Source organism: Mobula hypostoma, chromosome 18, assembly GCF_963921235.1.
Source record: "Mobula hypostoma chromosome 18, sMobHyp1.1, whole genome shotgun sequence".
In the NCBI taxonomy this organism is placed as follows: domain Eukaryota; kingdom Metazoa; phylum Chordata; class Chondrichthyes; order Myliobatiformes; family Myliobatidae; genus Mobula; species Mobula hypostoma.
Window position 1 is genome coordinate 57,294,924 of NC_086114.1, and position 24,166 is coordinate 57,319,089.

Genomic DNA, 24,166 nt, shown 5'->3' on the forward strand with positions numbered 1-24,166 from the left:
TAAATGTTGAACTGTCAGTCCTTTACTACCATCAAAAAGAACAATAACAATTATTGGAGATACTGTGCAGATAAGTAGGCAACATCAAAAAGAGAAATAGAATTAACATTTCATTCCATAAAGAGAGAAAAAATAGGAACAGTGGGCCACCAAATTCTTCAAACCTGCCACATTCAGTATGATAGGGTAATTGCAGCACACTGTCTTTTACCAGGGTTGGGGAATCAAGAACTAGAAGGCATAGTTTCAAGGTAAATGGGGGAGATTTAATAAGAAGCTGAGGGGCAACTTCTTCCACTCAACAGGGTGGTCCGTATACAGATTAGGCTACTAGAGCAAGTGTTTGGGGCAGGTACATTAAAGGCATTTAAAAAGCCCTTGGAAAGGAGGGATGTGGGCCAATTCCAGTCAAATGCAACTAGATTGGATGGAAATGTTGGTTAGTTGGGACGAAGGCAAGTTTCCGTGCTGTATTTGATCCTTGGCCTCTACCCTATTTTCTTATACGATCCTAGAACTCTACATTACCTGCAGTGCAAAAGTCTACCACGGCCCTAAATGTAATTAAAGATTCAATATCTGAGAAAATTCCAGATTCAATATGAAATTCCTCCTCACCCCAGTCTGAGGCGATGGACGCCTTATCCTGAGTCCCTTTTCTAACCCCTTATCCAGACACTTCTACCACCAAGAGCTATATACAATAGTTACATCTACATTTTTTTGGGTAGGTATTTTGGAAGGCAAGTACTTCATGTGTGGTCTCACCCAAGTGCTATATGGTAGTAGAAAGACTTCTGGGATCTTATACTCCAGTCCCCTAGCAATAAAGGCTATCTGCTATCTGCTGAAATGTCCTCACCCTGAGCACTTCACTCTGCACAGCTCCACCTAAGTATTTCCAGCATTTTCGAAACACGTGGCATTTTGTTTTTAATCTTATTCACAGCAAACTTCCAATGCCCAGGAGGCAGTTGTGATAGACCTTCTCCTCACTCCTTGTGTACTCAATTTCTAGAGGAGTGTGAGGTAGGACTAAGGACGCTGCCACAATAATGAGGAAATCACAATAAGTCACAGTGGTAACACAGGAGGAAAATCAGGTGAGAAACTTTCGTAGGGTTGGGATATAGGCACTCTAGTCCATGCCAAACCATTTAAACTGCCTAGACCCATCAACCTGCACCCAGACCATAGCACTCCACACTCCTCCCATCCATGTGCCTATCCAAACTTCTCTTAAACATTGAAATCAAATTCACATCCACTACTTGCACAGGCAGCTCGTTCTACACCCTCACCATCTTCTGAGTGAAGAAGTTTCCCCTTGTTTCCTTAAATAGTTCACCTTTCAACTTTAACCCATGATCTCTAGTTATAGTCTCACCAAATCTCAGTGGAAAAGCCTGCTTGCATTCCTATCTATACCCCCCCATTATTTTGTATACCGCTATCAAATTTCCCCTCAGTCTTCTACATTCTAGGGAACAAAGTTCTAACCCATTCAATCTTTTTTAAAAACTCTGGTCCTCCAGTACCAGCAACACCCCTGTAGATTTTCTCTTTACTCTTTCAATCTTATTTGCATTTTTCTTGTAGGTAGGTCACACAAGTACTCCAAATTAGACCTCACCAACATCTTATACAATTTCAACATACCACTCCAACTCCTGTACTCAATACTTTGATCTATAAAGGCCAACGTACCACGAGCCTTCTATCCGACCCTATCTACCTGTAATACCACTTTCAATGAATTATGGAACTGCATTCTCAGATTCCTTTGTTCTACTTCACTCCTCAGTGCCCTACCGTTCATGGTGTAAGACCTACCCTGGTTGGTCATCCCAAAGTGCAACACTTCACACTCATCTACATTAAATTCCATCTGCCATTTTTCAGGCCTTTTTTCCAGCTAGTCCAGATCCTGCTGCAAACTTTAATAGTCACACCAAAACAATACAAATATGAAACCAAATCATCAAGGGACCAACATGATGCAACTCCAAGTGGACCTTTTAACTACAGTGTCTTTTCAGGACAAACACTTCAGCCACTAAGGAAGCAAAAGGGAAAGTAGGTCAGGTGGTCATAAATAGGTGAACCCATATTCTTTAACATGATAACAAATGTCGCATTCTACTTCTGTTTCTGTCAATAATACAGGAGAAACTGACACCATCAATTCACAGCTCTGGACTTCCAAAGGATTTGTAAATTCCAATCTAGTGTTTTTTTTAAAATGACACCATGACAATGCTTTTATTTCTGTTCAGCATTTCTTTGGTCTATTTTAATTCTATTTTCAAATTAGAAATTCTGCTACTCTTTTAAAACTCTCAACCAATATTCCTGAAGAAATCCCTCCTTTATATTGTTCAATATGGACATTGGGAATGATTAAGCTAATTGATTGAAAACTTGATTTAAAAAGATTTTGTTATCTTGCATTCCGAAGCTCAAGAATTTTAACTAAAGGCTAGTTGAGCATTTTACAAAGGTGAGCAGAAATAAAAGGTAAAGTAAGGCTGGAGGGAACAGGAAGAAAATAAACAGAATCAAAAATATAAAAGGATGGGTTTTATTTATCAGACTACCCTACAAGGGAGTTACTTTCCATCATTCTATGATAAAAGCACGTCGTGAAAATAAATTCAACACACTATTATAAAACTCTAAAGATCAAAGTATTATATTTAATTGTGAGGTTTCAGCAGGCACTCAATAAATACTAGTGCTCTGTCGAAGCAAGGAGACAGAGCGCAGTCCAATCTGGTCTTCAACCTCCGAAGACATTCCAATGAGGGAAAATGTTTTCAAAAACAATTGCAAAGAGAGGATGGCATATCTCAATACCAAAATAACTTTTCTCAACACATCATATTAATCTGTTTCCTGTGACCTTGCACATAGAAAATCAAGACCAAGCATTGTCTTCACAAGGTAAAAATATAATCAGAACACATCAGGCATACAATTCATGTGCCACTTTTAAAGTTATATTTCAGAAAAAATTTAGATTTGTTATCATTTATAATAAAAAGACAAAGTGAGGTAACTAGCCAAATTTGAGTTGGAGCCCTGAACTTTTCTGCTGAACAGGGTTGAGCACTGGGAGATGAGGAAACAGTGCCACCAGTGTCAAGAGAGTGCAATTACAGTATCACAAAATGATACAAATAGGAACAATGGAATTTAGAAGTGACAGTGTGACAAAAGCAGTCTCTCAGGATCAAGAAAGAGCAGTTTCCATTCTAATTTTGCAGGTTCCAAATTGTATAGGTGGGACAGGAGCCAACTTCAAGCTGAGCAGGTTAGCTTGAATTTGAATTTATTTAAATCTTACATCTGTCCCAAAACATAAAGGAGTAAAAATCTCCATCTCAATGTACAGACACTTGAATTTATAAGTCTAATGGCTTGTAGAAAGAAGCTGTCCCCGTAGCCTGTTGGTCCTGGCTTTAATGCTGCAGTACTGTTTCCCAGATGGAAGTAGCTGTAACAGTTTATGGGTGGGGTGACTGGTGTCCCTGATGATCTCTCAGGCTTTCTTTAAGTACCTGCTGCTGTAAGGGAAGTTCACATCCACAGATGCACTGGGCTGTCCGTAGCACTCTCTGCAGTGCCCAGCAATCAAGGTTGGTGATATAGCCTGTCAATGGTGCCCCTGTAGAAGGTTTTGAGAATTTGGGGGCTCATGCCAAACTTCTTCAGTCGCCTGAGGTGGAAGAGCCACTTATGTGCTTTTTCTGCCACACAGCCGATGCGTACAGTCCAGGTGAGATCTTCGGTGATGTGTACACCGAGGAACTTGAAACAACTCACATTGTGAACTGCAGTCCCATTGACGTTGACCAGGATGAGCCTGTCTCCATTCCTCCTGTAATCTATGATCAGCTCTTTTGTTTTTTGTACACTGAGGGAGAGGTTGTTATCTTGGCACCACAGTGTCAGGGTGTTAACCTCTCCTCTGCAGGCCATCTCATCACCGCTAAAAAAGGCTGATCAACGTCGTGTCATCCACAAATTTGATCAGCAAATTGCAGTTGTGTGTGGCAGCACAGTCGTACGTATAAAGGCAGTAGAGAAGGCAACTCAGGACACAACCCTGGGGGGCATCTGTGTTGAGGGTCAGAGGGGCAGAAGTGAGGCAGCCCATCCTCATCATCTGTTGGTGATCTGATAGAAAGTCCAGAATGCTGCACATGGCGGTGTGAAGGCCGAGGTCTCTGAGCTTCCCGTCAAGTCTGGAGGGAATTATGGTGTTGGATGCTGAACGGTAGTCCAGGAACAGCATTCTAACATATGTATCTCTCTTCTCCAAGTGAGTGAGGACAGTGATTAGTGCTGCAGCTAAGGCATCATCAGTAGATTGGTTCCATCAGTAGGCAAATTGTAGGGGGTGCAGTGTGGGTGGTAGCATGCTGCAGATGTAGTCCTTAACCAGCCTCTCAGAGCATTTGCTTATAATTGAGGTGAGTGCGACATGGTGCCAGTTATTCAGGCATGCTTCCTTGTTTTTTCTTAGGTACAGGGACAATGATGGACGATTTGAAACAAGAGGGCACTAAACACTGAGAGGGAGAGTAAAAATGTCTGTAAACATACTAGCCAGCTGTTCCACACACACTTTGAGGACCCACCCTAGGATGCCATCTTGCTGTCTTGCGGTTGTCGACTCGTTGGAATATGTGGCGCGTGGCCAAGTGGTTAAGGCGTCGGTCTAGTGATCTGAAGGTCGCTAGTTTGAACCTCAGCTGAGGCAGCATGTTGTGTCCTTGAGCAAGGCACTTAACCACACATTGCTCTGTGACGACACTGGTGCCAAGCTGTATGGGTCCTAGTGCCCTTCTCTTGGACAACATCGGTGGCGTGGAGAGGGGAGACTTGCAGCATGGGCAACTGCCGGTCTTCCATACGAACTTGCCCAACCCTCAGTCAACATCGAAAATCGATGGACAGCCGAAGAAGAGGAATGTCTTACATACCTCAGCCTCAGAGATGACCAAGGAGCAGGTCTTGTCGGCGGCGCTCCTTGGGGTTCAGTCTTATCAACCTCAAATCGAGCATAAAAGACATTTTGCTCATCTGGGATTAAGGTGGCAATGTTGGCTGGACTGCTGCATTTCATCTTGAAGTCCGCGATGGTGTGCAGCTCTTGCTATACACTGCGTGTGTCATTGTCACAGAGTTGTGGCTGGATTTTGTCCTCGTGTTGCCATTTTGCCACCTTGATGGCTCTACGTAAATCATAGTGGCATCTCTTGAGTTCCTTTTGGGTCTTCAGGGATTGAAGGCTTTATCCCTTGCGCTGAGAGCAACACGCACTGAACCATTTATCCAAGGCTTCTGGTTTGGGTAGAAATAACCGATTTTTGGGGAACGTTGTCTTCAATGCTCTTCCAAATGAAGCTTGTGAACACCTCTGTGTATTTGAAGATGTTCTTGGCTCAAAATACCTCCCAGGTGACATTATCAAAGCAGTCTTGTAACACTGCGCCCGATTGGTTGGAGCAGCAGTGGATGGTTTTCACTATGATCACTTCCTGTTTCAGTTTCTGCCTGTAGGCGGGCAGGAGCAAGATGGAGGAATGGTCAGACTTTCCAAACGGAGGGCACAGAATTGCTTTGTAGGCATTGCGGAAGGGAGGGAAGCAATGCTTGAGTATGCTTCTTCCCCGTGTGCTCACCTCCATGTGTTGGCTGAACTGAGGGTAAGCTCTAGTCAGCAACACTTGGTTAAAGTGTCCAGCGATGATGAAAGCAGCCTCTGGGTATGTGGTTTCATGGATACTGATGGTTTTGCAAAGTTCATTGAGAACCAGGTTGGTATTGGCCTGTGGTGGGATGTACACAGCTGTAATAATAACAGACGTGAATTCTCTAGGCAGCCAGAAGGGTCGACATAACAGCATAAGATACTCCAGAGCAGGAGGATTTGAGGGTGTGCACGCTACCTGGGTCACACCAAGCATTGATCACCATGAAGCACACTCCCCCACCTTTACTTTTCCCAGAGAGACCTTTAGACCTGTCCTCTCGGAACACAGAGAACCCAATGGGTTCAAAGGCTTGGTCTGGTATCTCCTCCGACGACCACGTTTCAGTAAAGCATAGGATGTCACAGTGCTTTGTTTTCCGTTGGAAGGAGATTCCGGCTCTCAACTCACACAGCTTGCTATCCAGGTACTGTACACTGGTCAGGAGTATGCTAGGGAGCGGCGGCCGATTTATGCGCCGTCTTAACCTAACCAAGACACTGGCTCTTTTTCCTCGCCTCCGGCGACACGTTCTCAGTAATACCAGTGTGGTGAAAGGACTTCCCGTGGTTCATGCAAGCAGAGGGCTCTGGTGCAAGAAAGGCAGTATGTTATGACTGAAAGCTGGCTTTCCAATGTTCAAAAGAGTCAGTCAATCATACCTGATGTGACTTTCAGCTTCTTGTAAGAGAATTACAGAAAAAAGTAGAGAGACAAGCAGAAAATTACTATGCCAATTCGGAGTACACAGTGTCATCTTGAGGGAGAAGGCATTATGAGGCCTGATGGATGACCTTGAGTTTCTCAACACCATCCCAAATGCTCCTTCTCCACTTTGAGTAGCTGCAGACTAGGGACTCACAACAGTCATAGTCAGAAAGACTTTGAGCAGATTGAATTGTTTCCTCCATTATGGGAAGATCATTACTAGAATGACAGACCTCAGGATGGAGGCTAATTTGGGAGTCAGATCTCATCACATCCAAGAGTCAACTGAATATAATCTGGGATATATATATATACACACACACACACACACACACACACACACACACACACACACACACACTCACTCTACACATCACATTACACATTAAAAAACAACAGGAGTATATTTACTGCTAGAACCAGCTTTACAAATAAAGCCAAGTTTAGTAAATCAGTAACTAAACAGCAAGCTCAATTCTGATCCCAAGCTAGACTCACGTGAAATCCTGAAGGAGAACCCGGGCAGGCCAGAAGGGAACATCTGTTTGGTTTTGCTGATTTTTCCAATCAAGAATAGTTAAAGCATCTTCTCTTTTCACATGAAGTCCATCACAATTTCGAATAGCTGCCTCAAGTAATACACGGATAGAGTATGGCAGTCCACCTTTTGGAAACAACGGTCAAATCGATTAAAAAGAAATAAACCACTTTAAAGAGAATTTTAAAAAACAATTACCTAACATGAGAACTCAATTATGCTTTCATCACATTAGCCAGAAAATGCTATATTAAGCTTTTTTTTCTAAATACATCCCAAAATTAAATACACAAGTTTAGCAGTGGTATATGAAATACGTTGAGCAAAATTAGAACATTCAAAGCATGTAGTATTGTGCCGGATGTGTATTATCATTCACTGCTTTTAGGAATCCTACCTTGTTTGCACCTTATTCTTACTGTGTTTTTAAGTAAGGCTGACAATAGGTCACTGCAGCAGAAAAAGCACAAGGACACAGCCACATTAACTTTGCAATTTGCAGTGTTCTATCTATTGCCTTTTCCTTTATTAAGACAATGACTCATGCTTGAATGCAATTCCCCAGGAGTCAGCACCTGTTTAGGAGCTCATAATAAATCAATCTATTGGCCACTGTTCCACAAGAACATTCAGATCATGAGTAATGCTGGCCAACGAACACCTTGCTTGACCCTGGGACTCCACTACAATTGTAGCAAAGCTTACCTACACAGCAGATGACAAATCAAACTTGGAACCTCCAGAAAAGTTTGATAGCATTACACCAACTCAGTTTTTGATAACTTCCTGCTCATCTTAATAACAGGCCATTTTTAGAATATTACATTGAGCAGGTAGATTCAAATACAAGACTTTCCTGGGTTTCAGAAGTGCTGACTTAACATAAATCCACCTTTATGCAAATTTTCCCTTAAATGCTTTATTAGCCTAACAGGTAATAATATGTTCTGCAACAGTCATTAATAACTGAACACAATATATGTTTCATTGGGTTAATTACAGGTAGTGCTAGGGTAAGCATCGGAATTATTTGAAGAAATGAAATTATCAGGAGCATATGTGAAGTGACACAATCTGGGTAGTGATGCTGCGCTGAGAGAAAAAGTAGTATATTGGGAAGAAGAGATTTAACTATTTCAAGCAATGAGCTTTTAAAATCTTGGTATTGGGCAAATTGTTTTGATTTTGACTTAACGGAAAAATTTAGTTTATGGGATAGTTCTCAGTAGCAGAACCCACATGTCAATCAATTAAGATGATGAATTGGGCACGAAAGAGCCCAGGTAATTAAGGGCATCTAATTTGCAAACTTAAATTTGATTAGTATTTATGAAATTAAGCTGCATAGTGGCGCAGTTAGTAGAGCTGTTGCTTCACAATGCTGGAGACCCAGGTTCAATCTTGACTCCAGGCGCTGCCTGATGAGGTTTGCATGTTCTCCCCATGACCATATGTTTTAATTCAGAAACTCTGGTATCCTCCCACATCCCAAAGACATGTAAATTGACAGGCTAATTGGCCCTGGTAAACTTCTCCTCACATATGAGTGAATGGTAGAATCATAGAGGAGCTGATGAGAATGTGGACAGAATTTATAAATGGGAATAATATAGGATTGGTGCAATAGCAAACTACTACTGAAGAAAAAATTGCCAAGAACAATCATGGTTATGGAAAGACCATGACTGCCCATGTCATACCACATGGCACATAACAATGGAACAGTGTAAATGAATAGTAAATTGTCAGTGAGATTCACTTCCATGCTGTTCGATTCTCAGAAACTGTTCACTGAGAATTCACAAAGACCTTGTCCACCCCTTCATTTCCAATGAAAATATTGGCCAATACATGAATGGAAAAATCTCACCATATCTTGGGTCACCGAGTTTAAGGACGTTGAAGTATTTTTTACCAGGATGATCAGCAGACAATGGTTCAATTAAGTGATGAAAGGGATGTCCTAAAATGGAGAGAAATACATTATAATTATAGTGTAACATTAAATATATTTGATAATAAAAATCTGCAACTCTTCTGAACTTTCACAAATCTGACATCTCTGATTGATTGTTTAATCAGATAAAGTACAAAGGCTGGCAGAGTATTGGCATTCCTGGATTCTACACAGCAGAAATGACTAAACTATGTAGTCAATAAAAGCAGGGAGGTGAATGGCCGAGATAAGTTTTGAAAACATCATGCAGCTGGGCTGTTACAAGAACATCAGTGACCCTACTACAAAAAGGTATGGAATGAAAGCTAGTGAACTTCAAAAGTCTCTAAGGTTTAAAACAGTGTGTAGTAGAACTATGGATTTCTTAAACCACATCCTTCTACAGTTAATACTTTGTACATAAATTGCTACCATCTAGGAGCATTGTCAGCTCTCAACTCAGAGATTTCCCTTGTCAGGATCCCAAAGGCAAGGCCAGCATTGATTGCCCGTCCCTAATCACACTTTAAGAAAGGTGCTGGGCTGCTACCTTGACCCACTGCAATTATATCCAGAACACCGACAAGGAAATTGCTCAAGGGTTTAGAGCCATTAGCAATGAAGAACAGCAAAACAGTTACTGGTCAGAACTGTAAAGGAGAGGTGAACTTCCATCGGGTGGTGGTGGTGGTGCTGCTGCTGCCCTGGTGATGAAAGTTCTCTCCCCATCTGGTAAGACACATCATGAAGGGAAGTAATTGCAGTACATTTTGTAGGTGGTGCCAATGGTGCAAGGGAGTTATCTGGGATGTGGTCCCTTTCAAGCAGGAAACTGTGCTCTGGGTGCTGTTAGAGCTGCAATCATCCAGGCAAGTGGAGAGAACTCCTTCACAGTCCTTACTTGTGCTTTGCAGATTGTAGAAAGTCAAGAGGGGAGTCACTTGCTGCAGTATGTCCAGCCTCTAACCTGTTCTAGTATTTACATGGCTGGTTCAGTTGAGTATCTTGGCAATACCCCTTCAGTTGATAGAAGCATATTCAACAACAGTAATGGCACTAAATGTCAAATGTAGGTGATTAGACTAAGATTAGCAATTTAAGATGTAAACTAGTGTTACTGTCTCAACTTCAAGTTGTAAAGTATGCATTGTAAAGATGAAGGAAGTCACTTTCTACACCATGCCTAGCCACTGGTCAGTGTGACTTTTCTCTGCTAGGTCATCCTCTCCTCCCCCACCCCCCCAACAGTATCCACTTCTGTGTTGTGGATGTTACTTACTGCTCACCAGCCCTTACCAAATGATAATCAGCTCTTGCTGCATTCATGCATGACCTGTTTCATTCACCAATGTGTTGCAAACATAAATGAGCATCTGTAAGCTTCAACGGAATCAACAGGGTAAACGCAACTTACGGCATACTTGCCTTTATTAATTGAGGCACTGAATTCAAGAGTTATATTGCAGCTTTATAAACCTCTGGTCAGGCTGCAACCCGAGTATTGTGTGCTGTTTCAGTGGCCCCGTTATGGGAAGGATGTGGTGGCAAAGGACGATGCAGAAGTGCTAAGCAAGGAAAGAGTGTTGCCTTTTGATATGGGTTGATGTAACAACAGCGCTTAGAGATTACCTTTTTTGGGATCATTCAGTGAAGTCTTATGAGTAGAACTTAGAAACAAGAAAGGGAGGATCACTCTTGTGGAGCCAACAGTAAGCAGAACTTAAGAACATGTTCAGCACAGCACTGTGGGCCAAGGGGCCTGTACTGAGCTGCAGGTTTTCTATGTTTCTAAGTAGGTGTGTAGAGAAATTGCTCAGAGTTGTAAAAATAATAGTTAACGTTAGTGGGAAATTTTAGATTTCCCAGTATCAACTGGGCCATAGAGAGTGTTAAGAGGCAGGATGGAGAGGAATTTTTGAAATGAGTCCAGAAAAGTTTTAGGAGTCAATATATAGAGGGACCTACTCAGGAGTGTGCAATACTGGACCTCGTCTTGGAACTCCGTGGCAGTCAAACAGCACTTTAGCTCTAGTAACCACAATTCAAATAGTTTTAAAATAGCGATGGAAAATGAAGCCACTGACTAGGTGTTAACACCCTCATTTTTTATACAAATGAATTGTATGAGAATGCAGAAGACTTTACATGTAAGTTTTGATAACACAGAATTAGGTGGCGTTGGTGATAGAGGTTATTGTAGATTACAAGGGGATATTGATCAATTAAAGAAGTTGCCTAAGGAGTGGCAAATTGATTCTAATACAGGTTATGCGTTCTAGAAAGTCAAACCAGTCTAGGGCTGGTACTGTGAATGGTAGGGCACTATGGAATGTAATGGAACAGAGGGAGTGAGAAGTAGAAGTGTTTGGTTAACTGGGAGACAAAGCAGTGAAAAAAATGTTTTAACATGCTGGCCTTCATCAGTCAAGGCATTGAGTATGGGAGTTGGGGCATCATGTTGCAGTACAAGTCACTGGTGAAGCCACACTTGGAATACAGTACACAGTTTTGTTCACCTTCTTATAGGAAGACATGGTACTAAACTGGAAAGAGTGCAGAAAAGAATTACAAAGATCATGTCTTGGCCCAAAATGTTGACTGTGCATTCCCTTCCATAGATGCTGCCTGACTTGCTGAGTACCTCCAGCATTTTGTTTGTGTTGCTCATGATTTTCAGCATCTGCAGAATCTCATGTTGAAGATTCAGAAGGATGTTGCTAGGACTACAGGGGGCCTGAGTTATAGTTGGAGATTGGCCAGGCTATGTTTTTATTCCTTGGAACATAGGCTAGAAAAGTTTAAAACTTTGAGAGGAATAGAAAAGATGGACGGTAATGTTTTTTCCCCACTGTAGGCAAGTCCAAACCCAGGGGGCATAGGCTTACAGTGAATGGGGTAAGTATTTAAAAGGGATCTGAGGGGCAACTTTTTCCATGCAGAGGGTGATGAGTATAAGGAATGAGCTACCAGAGGAAGTGGTTGAGACAGGTACAATATCATTCAAAAACCACTTGGATACATATATAGAGGGGTGGGGCTTAACAGTTAAGAATTGTTAAATGAGGAAATTAGGACGTGTGGTTAGTAGGGACCAGTTGAGATGAAGGGCCTGTATCTGTGTCGAGTTGCTCCACAACTCTATCAAGATGCTGTCTGTGTTCGAAGAGATGTGCTGTGTGTAGAAGATGGAGAAACTATGTTTGCTTTCTCTGAAGCAGAAGAGCTGAGGGGCGACATTCATAAAATTATAAGAGGCATAGATAAATAGAGTAGACATTCATTATCTTTTCTCCTGGAGAAGAAATGTCTAAACTTAAAGGGCATGCATTTAAGGTAGGGGAATGGAAGCTCGAAGGAGATGTGCGGGACAAGCAATTTTTATATTATGCAGAGTCGTGGGTGGCTGAAGCATGCTTCCAGGGTGATGGTGGAAGTGGCATATACAGGTGTCCCCCGCTTTTCGAACGTTTGCTTTACAAAACCTCACTATTACATTAGTACCCTGTTTTCGCTTTCAGAAGGTGTTTTCACTGTTACGAAGAAAGGCAGCGCGCGATAAAAAATCAGCGCACGATAAAAGGCAGCGCGCACCCCGAGCAGCCGCTCTCCCCCAGATTCGGAACAGCATTGCTTAAACACGTTGCATTGAGCAGCCGTTAGCAAGATGAGTACTAAGGTGTCGGAAAAGCCTGAAAGAGCTCGTAAGGGTGTTACACTTAGCGCTAAACTAGACATAATTAAGCATTTCGATCATGGTGAACGAAGCAAGGACAAAGTGAGTTTGGCTTGTGGAAGCTGACGAAGATGATGTTGAAGAGGTTTTGGCATCCCATGACCAAGAACTCATAGATAAAGAGCTGATGTAATTGGAAGAGGAAAGGATAACAATCGAAACCGAATGCAGTAGCGAAAGTGAAGTCGTCCAGGAACTGAACGTGAGAACGTGAAGCAAAAGCGTGAGATTTTCGCTGCAATGATAAAGTACGACCTTAATTTTGAAAGGGTACGTAGGGTTAGGGGATACTTGCAAGATTGTTTCGTTCTTACAAAGAACTGTGTGATATAAAAATGTGCGAGGCTCAGCAGTCAAGCAAGCTTTCCACATCAGCCACAGCAGATGACGAACCTCGACCTTCGACATCGAGGCAGGCAGTCATAGGAGAAGATGAGCTGCCTGCCCTGATCGACGATGAGATAACACCCCCGTGTACCACCACCCCAACCCCCGGGCCCCGGACAGATACTGTACCGATTTGTGTAGAATGCAGCGGTAGCCGGGAGGCACACAGCACATCTTTAAGAAAAAAGCCGAAATAAACATGCTAATTATTTAGGTGCCGCCTAGCATGTAATTGTCAGCCCATATCAGTGCCGATGCAATCAGCAATCACCTCTGATCGGTGCCAACATTTACGTGCCGGGCAGCACCCAATTAATTAGCATGTTTATTTCGGCTTTTTTCTTAAAGACGTGTTGTGTGCCTCCCGGCTACCCCTGCGTGCTTCGCGGCAATGTATCAGTCGGCGGCCTGGAGGGTGGGGGCCACTGCACCACCCCAACCTGCGACGACTCAGTAAAACACACCATCATCAGTGTGCTCAATGTCTTCCCAATTCCGGTAAGTGATACTACACTGTACATACATTATTTCTACTTTATATAGGCTGTGTACTTTTACATGTTATTTGGTAGATTTGGCAGCTTCATAGTTTAAATGCTACTGGACAGCGCGTTTATGCCAACAGCGCTTGCATGAGATTTTCTGCCGAGAGCACTTGCGTGAGATTTTCGCTACGGAGATCTGTGCAGGCAATCGTTATAGAGAAGTACTTCTACTTTATATAGGCTGTGTATTTATCATATCATTCCTGCTTTTACTATGTGTTACTGTTATTTTAGGTTTTAATGTGTTATTTGGCGTTATTTGGTAGGTTACTTTTGGGTCTGTGAACACTCACAAAATTTTCCCATGTAAATAAATGGTAATTGCTTCTTCGCTTTACCACATTTCAGCTTACGAACCCTTTCATAGGAAAGCTCTACCTTCGGATGGCAGGGGAATCCTGTACAACAGAGACATTTAAAAAGCTCTTAGATATGAACACACAAAATATGAACAGAATGGAGGAATATGGACTACATGCAGGCATAAGAGATAAGGTGTCTCAGCTTGATTAGTTTGACACAACACCATGAGCACAAAGGCCTGATCATGTGCTGCACTAATGTTCTACACAAGTCCACTGCTGATCTTATGATGGAAGATGGGTCAAAAATAAAACAGCTGAAGGTGGCTGGTCATTCTCTACTGTCCTGAGGATCTCCTATGGCAAGATCCTAACAATTATCAGACTGACAATCATAACCATCCTCCTCTCTGTGAGAGAGATCAAAACATATGCCCAGATACATCCAGCAAAACAACTATCTTATCAAGTGTGCCTATCACATATTGGTTAAATGATTCACTGTAGACAACTACTACAGTCGCAACCACTCCTACGGTGCAGATTGGTGATAACATATTCTCCTCGCTGATGATCAACGCTGCTCTACTCTCTATATACACATGACTGTGTGGCTAGACACAGCTCAAATACCATCTATAAATTTGTTGACGATACAACCATTGTTGGCAGAATCTCAGGTGGTGACAAGAGGGCATACAGGAGTGACATATGCCAACTAGTGGAGTGGTGTCGCAGCAACAACCTGGCACTCAACTTCAGTAAGACAAAAGAGCTGATTGTGAACTTCAGGAAGGTTAAGACGAAGGAACACACACCAATCCTCATAGAGGTCAGAAGCGGAGAGACTGAGCAGTTTCAAGTTCCTGGGTGTCAAGATCTCCGAGGATCTAACCTGGTCCCAACATATCGACGTAGTCATAAGGAGGGCAAGACAGCAACTATACTTCATTAGGAGTTTGAAGAGATTTGGTATGTCAACAAATACACTCAAAAACTTCTATAATTGTACCGTGGAGAGCATTCTGACAGGCTGCTTTACTGTCTGGTATGGGAGGGCTACTGCACAGGACCGAAAGAAGCTGCAAAGGGTTGTAAATCTAGTCAGCTCCATCTTGGGTACTAGCCTACAAAGCACCCAGGACATCTTCAGGGAGCAGTGTCTCAGAAAGGCAATGTCCATTATTAAGGACCTCCTGCACCCAGGACATGCCCTTTTCTCACTGTTACCATCAGGTAGGAGGTACAGAAGCCTGAAAGCACACACTCAGCGATTCAGGAACAGCTTCTTACCCTTTGCCATCCGATTCCCAAATGGACATTGAACCCTTGGACACCATCTCACTTTTTTTTAATATACAGTATTTGGTTTTTTGCACTTTTTAAAATCTATTCAATATACATATACTGTAACTGATTTACTTAGAAACACAGAAAACCTATAGCACAATACAGGCCTTTCGGCCCAGATAGCTGTGCCGATCATATCCACCGCACTGAGACAGGGTTAAATAAGGGACTTGAGCATACGTGTTTTTTGGTATCGGGGGGGGAGTGGTAGGGGGGTCTGAAATCCGAAAAGTTCTGAATTCCTAAATGCAACTAGCCCCAAGGATTTCAGATAAGACATTGTGGACCTGTATCTTAATTCTGATTTATTCTAAAGGAAACAACCACAGCCAAAACATCCCTCTCTTTATATACATTATTCTTCAGCCCTGACCTCACTCAAATCCTCATACTTTCTAATATTTGCACATCCTCCCAGTAACAAGCTGAGCTGAACTGTACAGTACTCTTACTTTGGCATCTGTCTAACTGGCATTTTATATGGTTCAAACATCCTGTTCTTCTATTCCATGCCCACTTAATCACCTTATCCACATTTTCCATATTGTCAGGAACTTGTACAAGGATATATTAACATGCAAGTGTTACCAATATTCCTCTGTTCCACTACACCTCTTAGTATTTTACCATAAATCAAGAACCCCTTGCTTTGCTCTCTGGAAAAAAAAACATTTATTCACACTTCTCTGGATGAATTTACATTTTTGCCCACTAGTTAACTTCCTATAGGGAAAAGCAGAAGTCATCGAAAGCTACTGCCCAGCTTACAAAGTCCCCACTTACGTAGTCTGTACAAATGAATGTGAATTTGAGGCCAATGGGATGGATTTTCTGGCTGATGCGGGTCTGCAGGCAACTTCTGCTGGGTCGGAACATGGTTTGTGACCACATTTCCCAAGCAAGCAGCTCAGGTTATGAATAGCTCAAAGAATGGAGCCCTGTGACAACTTGGATATGACCCCTATGATGATGACATGCCTTACAAGGCGCGGAACGAGAGACTGTGTGGCGCGCCACTCTTCACACAGACATTTTGTAATACAGTATTTTCTTTATTTTACGAGCTCAACACTCAACCCGGCACGGATGGAAAGCGTACTCGGGAACAGCCCGACTGGATTCGAACCCGGGAACTCCGTTCCGGAGTCTGGCGCTGATGTCACTGCGGCACCAGCCGACCCGTAACAGGGGTGAATAAATTAAAGTAAGGGGAAAATAGCTGCTCATTCTTTGTGGCTGTAGCTGAATCAGATACAAATATTTAACAGGGAGCAAACAGAAGACACTGGAACACAATGAAAATGGATGCTAGATCAGAAGGGTAGAATTTAGAAGTTAAGAAATAATGGTGGCTTTGCTGTTGAAGACTTTAAAAAAAGGCTACCTAAGAACTGGGGTCAATAAGGAAAATTTTTTAAATCTGCAATTGCTGGAAAGCAAAAACAAGAACAAAAAGCGCTGGAGATTCTCAGGAAATCAGGCAACATTTGGGGAGAGAGCTACAGCATTAACATTTCATGTTGACCTTTCTCACAGAAACTGCAGTGTTGTACTCAAATCAAATAATGAATTGAAGAAGACCTTTTTATACTTTAAGTTTCTTGTTTGACCATTATGTATGTGGAATCTTGATGAAAATTTAAAATAAAAGGCAAACTTTCTGGGTGAAGGTCAGACAAAGCAAGAAATTCAGCTGAACTTCTGCATACACGAGGAATTCTGCAGATGCTGGAAATTCAAGCAACACACATCAAAGTTGCTGGTGAACGCAGCAGGCCAGGCAGCATCTCTAGGAAGAGGTACAGTCGGGCCGAGACCTTTTGTCAGGACTAACTGAAAGAAGAGCTAGTAAGAGATTTGAATCTTGGAGGGGGAGGGGGAGATCCAAAATGATAGGAGAAGACAGAAGGGGGAGGGATGGAGCCAAGAGCTGGGTAGTTGATTCATGAGACAGGAGGCCCAGGGAGAAAGAAAAAGGGGAGGGGGGGAAAACCCAGAGGATGGGCAAGGGGTAGTGAGAGGGACAGAGGGAGAAAAAGGAGAGAGAGAAAAAGAATGTGTGTATATAAATAAATAACAGTTGCATACTGTACTTCCTACTAGCTAGTTTAAGCATACTTCTTAATCCACTGACAAAGATAAGATAAAGGTGCTACAACCTACTCCAGAAGATAGTTCTGAGCAAGTAGAAAGAATCCCAAAAACAAAACGCAGTTAAACAACCCAAAATATTCATGGTTAGTTTGTAAATTTGATAATATGCATGAATCTCATCATTATCCAGCTGGAAGTCAGTGATTGGCCAAGTAAAATAATCAGTCTGATTTTAAAAGGAATTTTTTTTTTATTCTGACTAGTGTGCAAATCGCAACGGAGGCAGAAGTATTTGTCCTTCATTTGAAGTGAACTCAGCAGCCCAGCTTATTGGTTTCTTTTTGAGGCATGTTACATTATCTGTCTATCAGTGTATCTATTCAAGTGTTTTCTTTCTCTCTGATGACATTGTTTCCTGTAAACAAGTTTACATTTTTCCACTGTTTCAGGGTTGAACAACTTTGTCCACTGTTCAGAGTCCAAGGCCCAAATGTCTTGAAAAGATACTATTTCAGTATCTCTGAAAGTAATATTAACATGGAAATCTCCAGGGGGAAAAAAATCAACTTTTAAATATAAATTTTCATAAACTCCACTTGTTAAACATTGTAGACTTCCTAGTGGTTAACAGCTCATTCAAAAAAAACAGAATACTTTCTCCTACATTGGGACATACATTTGTCTTTATAAGCAATACACATAAAAGTTGCTGGTGAACGCAGCAGGCCAGGCAGCACCTCTTCCTAGAGATGCTGCCTGGCCTGCTGTGTTCACCAGCAACTTTTATGTGTGTTGCTTGAATTTCCAGCATCTGCATAATTCCTGTTGTTTTTGTCTTTATAAGGTGTGTTTGCACCTTGAATCCATAGTAAAGCTGTCTCATTTGGCTGTATTCATGAATATTCATATATGGTTAAATGACTAAACTTGAATTGATTCCTCTGGAAATGTCTGTAATCAAATCAGGATCCATCAATGAAACACAAGTTCATCCTCAAACCACAGCCAATTACACTGGACAACAAAGATTTTGCTTTCTGGATACTTTTGGGTGTATCTTATGGATTTTGTGCTGCTGGTCATGACAATCACCACAAAATTTTCCTATCACGCATCATTTTTTAAAATCGCCTATATCTGTTATTTCAACTCATAATTCAAATCAGAATAACAGATGCCAAGATTAAGGAAGTGTTTTTGTTGGTCCACAAATCAAACAGGTCATCAATGACAGGCAATTCAAAGAACTTCTAGTGGCAGTGGAGAAAATTACATGGATGCTGTTGAAAATGTTCATGGCAACTACAGAGAACCAAGCTATGTGCAGCTGGTTGACAACATACTTTAAGCATACAAAACCATGGTGCAACATGGCACTAAAGATTCATTTTCTGCATTCCCATTTAGACTTCTTCACAATCCTGGTACTATCAGTGACAAGCATGGTGAAAGATTTCACCAGAACTTTGCAGTCATGAAGAACTAGAATCGGGGCAAGTGGAATCCATTAACGCAAGAAGCCTCAAGCACTGAGCACAAACGAATGGTTCTTGCTGATGTTTAAAAACTTCGGAAATAAGTGGCTAGTGTGCTCATTAATTCAGAAATATATATTCACCAATATACATTGAATCGTTTTCCTAGTGTTCTTTACAGTAGTTCCAGGGGATATTTATATTAATCTTCTCGAACAGATTGGCCACCAGTTCAAAACTTCCTCTATAAAGGGCACCTCTAGTAGTGCATACAATCCCCAAATCCAGCAATGGAACATCAGCTTGGGTTTTTGTGCTTCCGCCTCACAACTCTCTAACTCAGAAACAAGAATACTATCATGTATGCGACTATCAAGTATGACATTTAGTATTTCATTTTATATTCTTCTGACTACCTGGACTGGGTCTGCATTTTGCTATACCTCTTTCTTCACTTTGTTATTGATCTATTTTCTTTATTATAATCTGCATGGTCCTTTTGCTGCTTTTATCTTTAATTTTCTCAGGTCAATGTTCAGAATAAAACTGCAAACAGCTACAAATGGCCCAAATTAAATACATCACCCATGATTATTCTATGTGACCCTAAAAGAGTCTGTTGCAGCATTTTAACCCGAAATGCCAACCATCGCTCTGCCTCTGCAGATGCCGCCTGATCCACTGAGTACACCCAGCGGGTTTCTTTTCATGTTTGCAGTCTCATGTCTCCAGAAGTCAAGTGGATTTTGGTGGTTGTGGTAAAGAGGGCAGGGCTGCAGAATAAGGAGAGTGGCTCTGCATGATTACATTCCCACCCAGCTTAGAAAAAACTACACAGCCTAGAAACTGCCTCTCAAAGTCAAAAGAATTGATCAGACTAACATATGAAGCAGAAAATAGACAAAGAAGTCAGAATGGCAGGAGCTGGAAGTCTGAAATAAAAGTACACAGAAAATACTGGGAAAAATATCAGAAAGTCAGGTAGCATCTGTAGAAGGAGAAATAGTCAACATTTCAGGTCTTCGATTCTTCACCAGAACAGATTACGAGCTAGGAGGTCTCTCAAGCCTCCTCTGCCATTTGATAAGATCACGTATGATCCAACTGTGTCTCTACATTTCATCTGGTCAAATGTTTCCAACAGCAGCTCCCTATCCCACAACCTTTATCATTGAGGACAAAAGAGCAGCAGCTGTATAGGAACAAGACCATTTGCAGGCTACATACCAAGTCACACACCATCCTGATTTGAAAATAAACAACAGGTCCTAAATCCTGACCCAACCACATTGGGAGGGACCTTCAATAGGATCACAACTATTCAAGGAAGGGGCTAAACAATGGCCTTGGCAGCAAAGCCAGATTTAAAAAAAAAGAATGCCATCTTTATCCCTTTTTGTCTTATATGTCAAGAATCTGCCTTAAGGAGTCTGTTTCAATCATGCTTTGATGAAGCAGATAGAGAGTGAATGATTCTCCTTGTTAGGTGCATAGTGGCCTAGTGGGTAGTGCTGCCGCTGAAGTTCCAGCAACCCAGGTTCAGTTTACTGCTGCCTATGTGGAGTTTGAAAGCTCTCCTTGAGATGGCACAAGCTTCTCTCTGGTGTTTCAGTTTCCTCCCACATCCCAAAGACATGTTGAGTGGTCGGCTACTGAGTTATTGTTAATTACCCATAGTGTAAGTAAGATGTGAGAGAATCAGGGTGGAAAGTGAGCATAGGTAAATAGGATGGAGATGGGATTGATGAAAATACTCAGAGGAAGCACGGGCATGATGGCCCAGAAGCTTCTATGTCATGTGAAAATATGAGAAAGAAAATTCTAGATTCACAAGCCTAAGAAACAAAGTGATCACATTAAATGGGCAATAACCTATTTTAAAATAGCTCTACATTCTCCCACAATAAGAAACACACTTCCCACATCTATCCTGTCAAGATTTCTCAATCTTATGTTTCAAAGAATTCCAGACTCACTCTTCTAAACTCTTAAATGGATACCAAGTCTGCCCAGCCTTTTAAATCAATACCCTCAGTCCAGAGATTAGTTTAACAATCTTTTGTGAACTGTATCCAACATATTAACATTGTTCCTTAAGAAAGGAAACCAATTCATACAGTACTCCAGATGTGGTCTCAGCCATTCATACTCAAAAGAAGCACAACCTTCCTAATTTTGCATCCATTTGCCAAAGCAAAATTTGGCAAAAGTAAAATATGTCAACTTTACTAATTACACATTACACTCGCATGCTATCCAGGGAGGATCATGTTTCACTTGAATACGAATTTTGATTGCTCACACTGCTGCATCCCTCAAATATTTGTATCCATAGACACCAGAAAATCCTATTCTGCTTTTGCTGTACCTGTTCATTGCATTGAAATCTGAAGGTAGAATTCCTCTTCTTCTGCTTTGTTAACCTGTAGTCTATCACACTTCTCTTTGCCACACACCACAAGACTAGCAGAACACTTTAGGACTTATTTGGTTCATACTATCTGCAGACAGGTTGATTCATGATGAAATAGAGACAACCATTGTTTTTATACTTGCAACATAAAAATATTTTCAGTATATTGCTTATAATAATTAGCTTTAACTTTGGAAGTGAAGATAACAGGTGAATGAACAACTTGGCTGAAAAGCCAAGCCCAAGAGATTCTGAAAGCAGAACAGTCAAATGAAAACTACCTACACATTTTAGTACCTTCCAAAGTTTATGGTCAAATGAATGCAGTAACACACATATTTCCTCAAACACTGTAAAAACACAGTTTAAGGCTTAATGAAACTTCACTCTATCTGAATAACAGATAATTAAAAATGAACTTCCAATATACGTAGCAGTTTGATCAACCTGGCAGTTAGATTTTCTATTTTAATAAACAATTGTGCTGGCCTCGACCTTAAACAACAGTTTCAATACTGGGTGGCTAAATATTATATTCTTGTTCTACAATATAACGTCATTATAAATTGACTCACTCTGGAAGGTCATTTACAAATAGAGGCTCAAGGTCTAAATTCAGGTTGTGGCTCTTACAATAGTCCAATTGGGCCATTCAATCCTCCTCCATCACTGGAGATACTTTCTTTCTTTTCAAATCTTTTTATTGTATGTATATATATAGGAAAAATAACATGAGTACATCGAAGTAACAATACTTACAATGCCTCAAAAAAAACTCATCTTAAAGACTGAAAACAAAATTTTGGGATAACAAAAAAAACCTACTGAGCAGGAAAGTGAGAAAAAAAAAGAGAACCCATTAGTTGTACAACCCCTGAGCCATGCGTCATACAAAAAGCTTCTAAAAATAAACATCAAACCGCCAGCAAGAAAAGAAAATATACTAAAAGAATTTACAATTAGATTGTGGAAAAATTATATCAATTAACTTAAATGATAATAACGAGCAAATGAGCCGCATCTTTTCTCAAAATCAAATAAAGGTTCAAAGGTTCGACTTCTAATTTTCTCCAAACTAAGACATAGCATCACTTGAGAGAATCATTGTGACAAAGTGGGAGCTGATGTATCCTTCCACATCAACAAAATGGCCCTCCTAGCTATCAATGTAACAAATGCAATAACTTGTTGGTCAGACACAGAAATACCATGAATATTTTGAGGAACTATTCCAAAAAGCACAGTTAATTTATTAGGTTGTAAATTAATTTTAAGTGCTTTAGAAATTGTTGAGAAAACTGACTTCCAGAACTGTTCCAATATAGAACAAGACCAAAACATATGTGTCAGTGTAGCTATCTCAGTTTTACATCTATCACAATGACTATCAACATTAGGAAAGATTTTAGAAAGTCTCTCCTTTGTCAAATGATAACGATGTACAATTTTAAATTGAATCAACGAATGGCTAGCACAAATTGAAGAAGAGTTAATCAACTTCAATATCCGCATCCAATCCTCCGTCATAAAAGTCAAATTAAGTTCCTTTTCCCAATCCTGTTTAATCTTAGACAAAGGACGCTTATCTCATTGTAATAATAAATTATAAATTCTTCCAATAGAACCCTTAATCAAAGGATTCATACTCATAATAGTATCTAATAGGTCAGCCTCCAATATGTAAGGGAAATTACTTAAATATTTTTGTAAAAAATGTCTAACTTGAAGGTATTGCAAAAAGTGTGAATATGAAAGAGAATATTTATCAGTTAATTATTCAAAGGACATCAATCTATCTTCTTTAAATAAATCCCAAAAAGAATTAATACCTTTATTTTTCCAAAGTAGAAAAATTGGATCACTCAAAGAAGGCTTAAAAAAGTAATTTCGGTAAATTAAACTACAAAGTTTAAATTTTGTAAGAGTAAAAGAATTGCGGAACTGGAGCCAAATTTGTAAAGAATACTTAATCACAGGATATAAATTTAAATTAACAACTTTACCTAATTGCATAGGTAAAGGAGCCCCCAATAACGAAGTTAAATAAAACTGTTTTACAACTTTTAGTTCCCGATCTACCCAAATTGGCCGATCAGTCTTATCAACCCAGTATAACCAAAAAGACATGTATTGCACATTAACAGCCCAATAATACATTCTAAAATTAGGCAAAGCAAGACCTCCACCCTTTTTCAATTTTTGTAAATGACATTTACTAATTCTTGGTCTTTTATTATTCCAAATAAAAGATAAAATAAGAGAATCAATCGGATCAAAAAACTTCCTAGTCAAAAAAACAGGAATATTCTGAAATAAATATGAAAATTTTGGTAGAATCATCACTTTAACTATATGAATACGACCAACAAGTGAAAATGTAAGTGGACTCCATCTACTAAATAAATACTTCATAGAGTCTACTAAGCGAACAAAATTAGTTTTATAAAGATCCTTATATTTTTTAGTAATTACAATACCTAAATATCTAAAAGAGTCTGCAACTTTAAAAGGAGTATTATCATATATAGAAACAGAATCATTTAAAGGAAATAATTCACTTTTACTAAACTTAATTTTATATCCTGAAAAACCTCCGAATTCATTAAATAATTTTAACAGGGCAGGAATGGATTCATCAGGGTTAGATATATAAACCAATAAATCATCAGCATAAAGAGAGCCCTTATGCATGGTCTCATTCACAAAGATCCCATGGATATTTTTAGCCTCACGAAGAGCAATAGCAAGGGGTTCTAATATTAAATTAAACAACAAAGGACTTAATGGACAGCCTTGCCTTGTCCCCGTGAAAGCTGAAAAAAGGAGACCTACAATTGTTAGTAACAACAGTGGTAATAGGGGCTTTATATATCATTTTAATCCAATTATTAAAATTAAAACCAAAGCCAAATTTCTCTAAAACATC

General features: G+C 40.5%; 1 protein-coding gene across 1 annotated transcript in view; it reads right to left on the reverse strand.

Moving 5' to 3' along the window:
* The window catches only part of ireb2 (iron-responsive element binding protein 2), a 59,959-nt gene that overhangs the window by 32,325 nt on the left and 3,468 nt on the right, over positions 1-24,166 (reverse strand). Inside the window, exons 2-3 of the mRNA XM_063070939.1 lie at positions 8,876-8,968; positions 6,966-7,131 (exon numbers count right to left, since the gene is read on the reverse strand). Of these exons, the coding sequence (XP_062927009.1) occupies positions 6,966-7,131; positions 8,876-8,968 (259 nt within the window). The remainder of the gene's footprint in view (positions 1-6,965; positions 7,132-8,875; positions 8,969-24,166) is intronic.